We start from the raw sequence: 9,249 nt of genomic DNA, 5'->3' as shown, positions 1-9,249 counted from the left end.
GTTGATCTCTTATGTTCAGACTTCCTTGCCCTGACTCTTTCTCACACACATCTGAACTAAACCCCAAAAAAAGAGTCTATGAATAACCTCACAGGGGATCAGCAGCATGCAGTAAAGAGACAAAATAAGACAGGACAAGCCAGTTCCATAAATATATCCTGAGATATTTTTTATTAATGCAGAATCTGCTGTACATTTCATGATATCTTTAAGGAATGACCATTCAGTTTCGGTGTGATCTCAGGACAGAGCGTTAGTGGAAAGGCACACCGCAGGTTTTATACCACTCGTACAAACATTCTACTGAAAAGATTACATCTCTGCAGACTATCGGCATTCGAAATGCTTAAGCCTCAGATTTTTCCAGCAAAGGTCCCATCTTCTCTCTGCTCGTCCCATTTCTGGATCTAAAGGGACGAAAATTTTAGAGGAAAAAAAGAAAACTTTTGAGACAAAAATATTTATTTTTAGTTGATTGAACTATGTAAGAGTGTTAATCCTCAAACTACATTTTTGTACAACTTGTGATGTTAAGCAAAGCTTAGAGAGTGGAATCGCTTTGGCTGATAAAGTAACTCAACATGTTGATGTATTTTTAGTCAGCTGTGTGATTAGGGGCAAATCTCCAAACGGTGTTTTCCATGTTTTCCTTATTTTTGACTGTTTGGGCTGAGCAGGAATGTGAGGAATCATAAAGTTGTTTGACCCCTGCTAAACAAACTCTTCCCACCAATTAAATTACCATGTACATGCTGCCAATACGCTTTCAGCAAAGTGGCTTTTCTGTTAGAAATGAGATGGTAATATTTCTTATATTTACCCAGGAGATGGGGCACAGCGATTTGTAGACCCTTTTGTACCACTCGCAGGGCTGGGTGTCTAATCCCTTGGCATCCAAAGCTTTCTGGCAGCGGTAGTAGTCTATAAATAGAGAAACAACAATGGTGAATATCAAAAATAACCTTCCAGTAGACCCTGTGAAGAAATCTGACTGGGCTATCTTCAGGCCAGATGTCAGGGTCAGTAGGTGAGCTATGATAGCCTTTATCATGATTACTATGACTGAATAATGTTGTAATAATCCAAAATTTTACTAGGTTGTTATTGCCTTTTTAAAGCACAGCATAGTCTTGCTTTAATTGGCAGTTCCTCTAGTCGCTTTCACACATTTGGAGAAAACAACAGGCACCTCTTTGACCTTGAGGTGTAGTCTTACCCACGTAGTTGGACCAGCAGTTCCTGGTCTGGTTCTGGTTGGGGAATCTGGAGTCAAAGGGAGCCGTGCGGTATTTCTCAAGTTTGGCTTTAATGTCTTCGGCCATTTTCACCTCTGGAAGGAGAATCTAATGAATGGGTGCAAAAGGGGAAAGAAACAGCCACTCATTAGCCTGTGTGTGGCAGCCTCTTGTGAGGATAACATCTGCAGGTTGCCTTCTATGTGCGGAGATTGAACAGTGGCCGGCGGTGACGATCTGTGACGCCTTAAGATTTCATATTTGGGCAAGTGCAGCGGATTGCTGTCTGCGGCACCTGAAGGCTGCTACTAGAAATGCGGCACTTTCATCACCGTCCAATCTATAATATCAAACTACAGTCAAACATAAGCAGTGATTAAATATGTAGGACAAAGTGGGAAGGCCCTAAATGGTCAAATGCGCCTTATTAGCCGGTATTGGCAGTAATCAATAGCCTTAGTTACCAGGCCAAAAAGCGTTTCCTTCGCACGTAGCCCAGTTTCTCTTTCTTTTTCGCACAACCTGGTAACACATTCGCTATTTCTCTCTGCAGTGTAATTCGTTTCTTTAAGAATGCCACTGAAAACCGATTAAAACACTTCCTATCGATACCCAGAATTAGTGGTGCCATTTTTGACACGCCACTTCCCGAGCGGTTATTTTGATGACTACACACAGAAATGAATAGAATAAATAGAAATAATACCTAGCGGACGGTCTGCGCAAGAAGAAACCGGTACTTTAGAGGGTTAGAGCATGCACGTAAACGGTACCTTAGTCGCAGATGCTGGCTCGGCTCAAGTGACTTTACACCGGACGGTGAGTGTCGTTACTCTGAGAGACAGTGCGCGCTCCACGCGTGCGCTCCGGTCTGAAGATATTGGAGCCGTGCAGTTTTATCATAAGGGAATGGCGGATACAGGTCACATTGAAATGACAAGACTCTCACAGTCACACTTTGTCTACACGCAAATGTTTGCTTTATGTCGTGTTTTGGAGAATAAAAGCCCTGAGGGGTGAAAGCCCAGGGGCGCAGCGGGAGGTGTTTATTTTAGCTTTCATTTGTTGTTCGAGGTTTTACTCCTATGAAGCCGGAAGTTTTCGGCTCCTCTGTGTTTCTGTTAATCATTAATATGATGTTTTTAAGCATATGAGCTGGATGGGTTTGAGTTGGATGGCCATAAAAAGTAATTTTCCCTTCATGTGGGCTTCCTATATTTCGGATTTCAAGTGAAGTAAAGCTGGCCAAACCAGGAACTCTGTCAAGAAATGCCTGCAATCGTAGGGAGGTGCTGCAGTCTCACTTTATAGGACCTACCAGCTGTGAGCTAAGACACGGAACAGATGAGCAGTCCGTTTTTTATGTGGCAGGTCTATTAGCCTGATAATAATAAGCAGAGTGACATGTTAACCGTGTAGTGCCTCAGGAGCACTAACTACACTTTCAGTGCATGAGCTGCATTTCCGCGCGTAACTCCTTTACAGGTAGCGCACTTGCACTATCCGCGCGCCTATCCGTCTCCGGTCGCTGTCCACGCGGGTCCACTCCCTTCCAGCCAAGTCTCGGCGCCTTCTCCTATTTTGCCTCAAGTGCGGCTTTCCATAAAAATTCCAAGCATTTCCCTACAAGGAGAGGCTCTCAATCCCCTCACATGCATTCAGGAGGAGCCCCACGGCAGTCTTGCGTCACGGTAAATAAATGACGCGGTGTACGTATTTAGGGAGTAAACTGCACGGTACTGCCCCAGAGATACGTGACTGCCTTGCATACATCCATGCCGACGGTCTGTCCGCGCTTTACTGCACTCTGTGTGTGCGTGCACAAGATGGCGACAAACAGCCTGTTTTTATTCATTTAGATTAAACAAAAGCAATTTCTTTAAAAATATTTTAATATAGCTCAAATCCGAACATTTCATTACAAGTCAGAAAGTAAAGTCATCTCCAATAAAGGCCTCTTTCACAGGTTCAATATGTCCATGTTCAGCAAAAATAAGAACCTCGTCTTCAACCTTAATATAAGTTACCAAGGGAAAACAGCTTCATAAGGAGCTGTTCAACCACAACAATAACTCTTATTTGATACAGCATTGACTAAATTGTCAGTGTGCGTTATATAGCATTACATCTTACAGCATGTTGGATTAAGTAAGTAACAGTAAAGGGTCATCGATGTCAACATCAGTACCGTTGACTGCCAGAGTGCCTTATTGATACTTTCACAGACAGGATCCCTTACAAATTTAACACATAACATTTAGTTTATACCATAAACCAGCCTTACAACTGTGTATCTATTTTATTTAGGCTATTTTTAATTTGACACACTAAGGAAAAGCCTCTGTAGTTGCATGCATCTGCTACCTTTAAAGCACAGCGTGACATACAGTTGCATAGATCTGAACAGTCCAGCTTCTGTTTTTAACGATCATTGCACCAATGCATGAAATTGCTAGAAACAATACATAAAGGCAGATGTGATGGGTTTATCAGCAGGAGAACAGCAGTCTGAGTAGAGTGATTGTCAGTGAACAGCAGCTTTTTTCTGATTCTATACAGGTTTAGAGTTTTGACAATATGAAGGATATGCAGTGAAGAAGAGTGAATATAGACAGTGTCCAGTTTGTCCACCGGAGAACATCCCTGTCAAAGCAAATCAACCTAAAGTCTTCTAAAGATAAAGGAGTTTCTTTGCTCAGCAGTTGGAAAGTCACAATTAGTTTACAACAACTTTGGTTTTGAAAATCAAGTTAAGTCAGCATAAAACCGAGGATATACTGCACAGGTTACAGCCGGCCTTTTCACCAATCGCTAAAGCGGAGTCGGTTGAAGGCCTCTTTAATGTCCTCATTAGATTTTGTAGTCCCGTCGCCAAAACGGAGTACTTTGCTGTCGGGAACGTCCTGCTTCAGCTTGCGCTTGCTGAGAACCACGGTGCTTTCGGCTCCCTCCTCCTTAGGGCCTATCAGCAGGATGTAGGCAGCATGGCGCCCACGCTCCATCAGCGTGGCTACAATGAAAATATATAAGTTAAACAAAAATAAATTAAAAAAAACAAAAAAAAAAAACAACACTGCTCGATCTGATTTCCTTGTGTTGTTTCTTAAAAATAATTATTGTTGGTCCAGGTTCAACATCGCAAGTGACCAATCACGTTGCTTGGATTTTTTATTCCAAGGTGCAAAACTATGTCATCAACATGTGATTGGTCACTTGCAATGTTAAACCTGGACCAACATTAATTAAGATAATCCAGGTATAAACACCAACACGGGGATATCAGATACACCCTGGAAATACATCGTACCAGTAATACCTTTGCTAGAACAAGAGGTACCTTTAAATGCTATAATGTGGTCTACGACATTAGTGGACTCGAGGAGAGCATTCGAATAGAGAGGATGCAGCATGTAAGAGCGTCGTTCACTTGTTACTGGTTCCTGAAAGGAAAACATTGCAGCTGTCAGGGAGCAGTTTTGTTTGAGAGAAACGTGTAAAATGATCATATTCATAAAGGTAGTGTACTTACAGATGAGTTTGACTCTGAGGGCATCAAGCCCCAAAACATGAAGACTGAGAAGTAGTTGGTGGTGTCGATGGAAGCGGGTCTCGGGGAATTAGGACTGGCCAAGAGCTGGACTTCCCACAGCACACCGCCAGTCTTCCCATCCAGGATTATTATCTACATTTAAAACCAAAGTGGTCTAGTTTTTCTATGATTCACACTGATCACCTCATGCCAGCAGTCAGGCATTGAAATAAAGCTGTTTGTCACGTTTTTAATTTAACTTACCCTCTTTGTGTTGTTGCCAATATCCTCCTCAATGACAACATCTATTAAACCATCTTTGTTAAAATGACCAAAAGAGGGTTCACTGAAAAAAATAAAGAGAAAAGGCTGTTTTTCCACCCAGCGAGTCCTAGTTAATAACAACAAATGGTTTACACACAAAAATGACCAGAATTTAATACTGAATGTTTGAGATTGTTGGTTTTTGTTGTGTTTTAACACAATCTGACTTCTGAGCAAATATATTATTTTAATGAGATGTATAAATTATTTAGTGGATATGGACATGTCTACAGTACATTTAGGGACTATTTTTCCAGGTCTATAAATGATATAGCTTTACCATCCATGCATCCACACTCACACGTTTATAATCACCAATGAGCCTAAGTCCACAAACTGCATGTCTTTGTACTGTAGGAGGAAGGCAGAGTACCCACACAAACATGGGGAGAACATGCAAACTTCACACAGATAGGCCTCGGCCAGATGTTGGAAAGATGGAAAGATGTAGGTAAGTGCTCTTGTTGTTTTTCTTCCCTTTCTGTATCCATGGCATTATGGAATTTGTCCAGCAATCTCAACGGTATCGACCTTGTAAGCACTCTGTACTGAGGTATTAATTAAGCTGCTGTGCTGTGTAACTAAGCACTTTCCTCTTATTCTATGCACATGAAATCTAAAGCATACACAGTGGGTTTACCTGAGGACTGAGCTGGTGTTGAATCTCCACAGTAGCTCCAAATGTTTGCCATCAAGCAATGCCACCTCCTTCCCAGCCACAACCAGCAAGTTGGATGAATCATCCGTTTCATCGGTTTTCAGCATTCGACTCACTTCAGACCTATAAAGCAGAAACAAATAGCAAGTCTCAGGGTAAAAATCCCCATGACAACAGGCGGTTTTGTAGAAGTGATAATCAAAGTTCCTTCTTACTCGTAGATGGGTACAAGGCCGTCTGTGCCACTGGCATTTCTCTCCAGGTGTTGGTCCTTCTTCAGACCCATATCCATCCCTGCTTTAGCCTTGGCAGCGATCTTCCACAGTGCCCAGCCATACAGCCCAGTGTCTACGAGTAAATACACTCACTCACTCAATAATTCCCTTTCCTGTCCTAGAATCAACAACAGGAAGAAAACTAAAAGCTGACGAATCTTTTGAAAAGTGAGTAAAGATGAAATGTTACAGTAAATGAGCCTCACTGTAAGAACTGTTGTTAAAAAATGCAGCAAGGTTAATATCAGGTAATATCAATATTTAACAAACATCTCTATGATAACGTTTCTTTTACTGAAGCGTTTGATGCACACCTGAACCCTAACCAAATCTCTTTGACCCACCTCCTTTGTAGACATCTAATACCTGCGGGTAATTTTCTTTGGGTCCATAAGTTGTTATTAATCATAACATATGACTTTATTCAACTTTTAAATAAGTTGTTACAGGACAAAGATTCACATAATCTTTTAAGCCTAGACTAAAGGTGATCCTATAAAAGGTATAACAGTGCAGCTGTTATTATTCAGCTTTTGTTATGACTAAGCATTAAAAAAAATCTGTAACAGTTTGAGTTTTGCAACTGTACTTGGATAAAATGCAACACTTATCATTGAGAACCTGCTCAACCGGTTAGCCTGCAGAGTAACTGTCACGGATGATTTCATACACAAACCTTTTTGCAGTAGTACGTAGTAAGAACCTTTCTCAGTGCGGTGCAGAAGATGACTGGCTGTCTCTGTGGAATCGAGAACCACCGTAGTGCCGATTTGGTCACCCGTCTTCCCTGAGAGCAATACCAGCTGAGTCTGCAGATATGACAGGAGACACTGAGACTGGGACGATTCCATTTTTGCTTTAATATTATCATTAATATCAACACTTTCAATGGGGAACATTTCCATATTTGAGTCTTGTTACAGCAAGAGAAAAACATAATAAAATATACCAAAAACCAAGAAACAGAATAATATAACTCTTAACTTCACCTTTACCTGTGTGTTATCAGATGCCACCAGAGCCACATCACCAACTTTGTCCCCATCCAGATCTGGGACACTGAGAACGGGCGCAGAGCTGCGCAGCCCAGTAGGCTGAGACTGTTGCCAGATTTTCGTACCTGAGACAACCACACCGCACAGTAACAACGCAGGTTACAAAAGACATCTTTCTTGACCTAAAACGGATCTTTAGGAGTTAAAATTGCTTTACTTCCTTTCTTTAACTAGACTTCAGGAACACTACATTAAATGGTATGTCAGTAATTTGTTGCCGCTAACAAATTGGAAATGGGTACAATTTTTTTCTTAGCCAGTAAAATCCCCATTTCTCTTCCTCTTAATTAAATAAAGGATTTGATTTGCCACTACTTGCATTGAGTTTGTTTTTTCACTAACCTGTACGTTTGTCGATGGCTGTGAGTTTGTCAGAATGGGACAGCAGACAGTCCCAGGTTCTGCCCGTTTCTCTTTCGAGGCCACACTGGGCCCAGTGGAAGTCGGGTTCCAGCGGATAGTCCCACAGGTTCTCTCCATGTGTGCCATCCAGTGCCAACAGAAACACGCATGGTGAGGATAGAGCTGGAAAACCCACAGTTTTTCTAAACATACATAACACACAATGGGTGTATTGTATTCTCATAAACAGAGGATCAGTCTCTACCTTCATCAGCACATGATCTGTTCTGTGTCACTTCTGTGGTTTTGAGAATAAACAGGACATCCATCACCTTGTCTTCATTTGCATGTTCAAAAGCTAAGAAGTTGTAGGTTGCTGTGGTGAAGAAAAGAGAAAGTAGTGCCTAATTATCTCGCAACTATAACACTGTCAAGCAGTGAAAGGCATATAATTGCACTCACCTGCTCCAGGGAATGAACTGTTCCAGGTAACAAGATATTGTGGCCTCACGGGACAGGGGATGATGAAGGAGAAGGCAAACACGATGGTGAGGCAAAGGAACAAGGACAAGAAAAAGACTGCAGTTCGCCAATGAGACAGTTTGGAAAAACCCAACTCCTTGCAGCTCTTTCTCTTCAGCTCTGTTGCTGATGGTACTGTTCCTGCCTCTGCACCATCTTCTCCTGTCTTCAGAGGGTCGCCCTCAGTGGCTTGGTCTGTGGTCTCCATCACTGCCTTAATGCATTACTGGCCCACTGACCTGCCTAAAAGGAGAAAAGAGATTATGGTAAACACTTACGTAAATACATACCACTGCAAATACAAATTGTCATATACAGTTCCAGTGTGGAGCGGATTATAAACCTGCATGTGTCAAAGTAACCATACAAAACTCGCTGGCATTCACAGATACACTCTGTGGGAAATAATACTGGAGGCAGCAGGGTCTAGCAGTCCAGCTATTTCTGCTGTATCAACCTTTGTGAATCTCTGCTTATTCAGATGTGCCAGCACAGATCCAGACGCTTCTCAGCACAAAAAGAGCAGACCCATAATAAACATCGCTCAGGATTGCACACCATATTATTTGTTCTGCAGCAACAGGCTTATTACTCACACGTAAAAAAAGAAAGATAAGGGCGTGTGCTACAAACTTCCTTATGTATATTACAAACAGGCTCGCACAAAATTATTTTACGCCCCGAGACCGTGCCGTGAAAGTCTTTTCTTCGCCTTAGTCAGTTCCGGATAGCTATCTATATTAACGAGATTAGGTATTTAAAAAAGTTTACCCTCAACACCTGGGTGGATTAGTTTGCTAACTTGTTGAACGAAGGCCAACCCCGAAAAAAGGGACTATGTGTAATATTACCACAGAAAGCGGCCCTCGATTTGAGGTTAATTCAATAGTTTAAGCAGATACAGATAAGGTTTTTCTTACTTTAACTCTGCACCGCCGACTCCTGCGTTCTTTGGTGCGGCTAACTTTAGATAGCAGGCCTGACACAGGCTAACAAAACTGCCTGTCAATCCCAGTTGCGTAAACAAATCACAGGCAAGCCCACCGTCCTAAACAGGTTCGCATACCCCGAATTTGTCTGACAGGTAGCGCTACACATTGAAAATGTACACATTCAAATAATATTGAAACCTCCGAAACAACATGAACCTTAACATTAAGATTAATTTACCTAAATTTGGGTATTGCTTGTAGCAAGATGTGCTTCAACATGATGAATGCCTATGGCGAATAGCCGTTGCCTGAAAGTCATAGCTCAGGGTCTATCAGTAAACGTCTTGTGATTGGTTGTTGTACGCGTACTTGGCCGT

The 9,249-nt window shown here is 41.9% G+C and overlaps 2 protein-coding genes across 3 annotated transcripts; both read right to left on the bottom strand.

Annotated features, from left to right (window-relative positions):
- Positions 1-143: 143 nt before the first annotated feature.
- On the bottom strand, positions 144-2,135 carry cox6b1 (cytochrome c oxidase subunit 6B1). The gene is made up of 4 exons (XM_005721606.1): positions 2,009-2,135; positions 1,217-1,343; positions 821-921; positions 144-407 (listed from the first exon to the last, which is right to left on the bottom strand). The coding sequence occupies exons 2-4, from the start codon at positions 1,320-1,322 to the stop codon at positions 354-356; spliced, it is 261 nt and encodes an 86-aa protein (XP_005721663.1). The 5' UTR covers positions 1,323-1,343; positions 2,009-2,135; the 3' UTR covers positions 144-353.
- A 974-nt stretch (positions 2,136-3,109) lies between these two features.
- Positions 3,110-9,190, bottom strand: fam234a (family with sequence similarity 234 member A). Of its 2 annotated transcripts, none has more exons than XM_005721605.1 (12): positions 9,111-9,190; positions 7,881-8,183; positions 7,684-7,794; positions 7,419-7,601; positions 7,017-7,141; positions 6,698-6,830; positions 5,962-6,094; positions 5,729-5,869; positions 5,029-5,110; positions 4,765-4,917; positions 4,573-4,675; positions 3,110-4,245 (listed from the first exon to the last, which is right to left on the bottom strand). In XM_005721605.1, exons 2-12 carry the CDS (start codon positions 8,146-8,148, stop codon positions 4,037-4,039), a joined length of 1,641 nt encoding a protein of 546 aa, XP_005721662.1. In that variant the 5' UTR covers positions 8,149-8,183; positions 9,111-9,190; the 3' UTR covers positions 3,110-4,036. The 2 variants fall into 2 exon arrangements, with proteins under 2 accessions (XP_005721662.1, XP_005721661.1); XM_005721604.1 differs by lacking the exon at positions 9,111-9,190 and adding an exon at positions 8,861-8,988.
- Between the last annotated feature and the right edge of the window lie 59 nt (positions 9,191-9,249).

Source organism: Pundamilia nyererei, unplaced genomic scaffold (assembly GCF_000239375.1).
Source record: "Pundamilia nyererei isolate P.nyererei 1_Seehausen unplaced genomic scaffold, PunNye1.0 scaffold00005, whole genome shotgun sequence".
Taxonomy (NCBI): Eukaryota; Metazoa; Chordata; class Actinopteri; order Cichliformes; family Cichlidae; genus Pundamilia; species Pundamilia nyererei.
Note: the sequence above shows the minus strand (reverse complement) of the source record. Positions and strands in the feature narration are given on the sequence as shown.

What these genes read in the sequence shown, in the direction of transcription:
- cox6b1 (XM_005721606.1), bottom strand. Translation starts at nt 1,322, where the DNA reads ATGGCCGAAGACATTAAAGCCAAACTTGAGAAATACCGCACGGCTCCC. An exon ending in CTGCTGGTCCAACTACGTGG is followed by an intron (nt 922 to 1,216) that starts GTAAGACTACAC and finishes CTCTATTTATAG; the next exon opens with ACTACTACCGCTGCCAGAAA. An exon ending in CGCTGTGCCCCATCTCCTGG is followed by an intron (nt 408 to 820) that starts GTAAATATAAGA and finishes TCGTCCCTTTAG; the next exon opens with ATCCAGAAATGGGACGAGCA.
- fam234a (XM_005721605.1), bottom strand. Translation starts at nt 8,148, where the DNA reads ATGGAGACCACAGACCAAGCCACTGAGGGCGACCCTCTGAAGACAGGA. An exon ending in CTACGTACTACTGCAAAAAG is followed by an intron (nt 6,095 to 6,697) that starts GTTTGTGTATGA and finishes ATTTACTCGTAG; the next exon opens with ACACTGGGCTGTATGGCTGG. An exon ending in TTGGCAACAACACAAAGAGG is followed by an intron (nt 4,918 to 5,028) that starts GTAAGTTAAATT and finishes TTTTAAATGTAG; the next exon opens with ATAATAATCCTGGATGGGAA.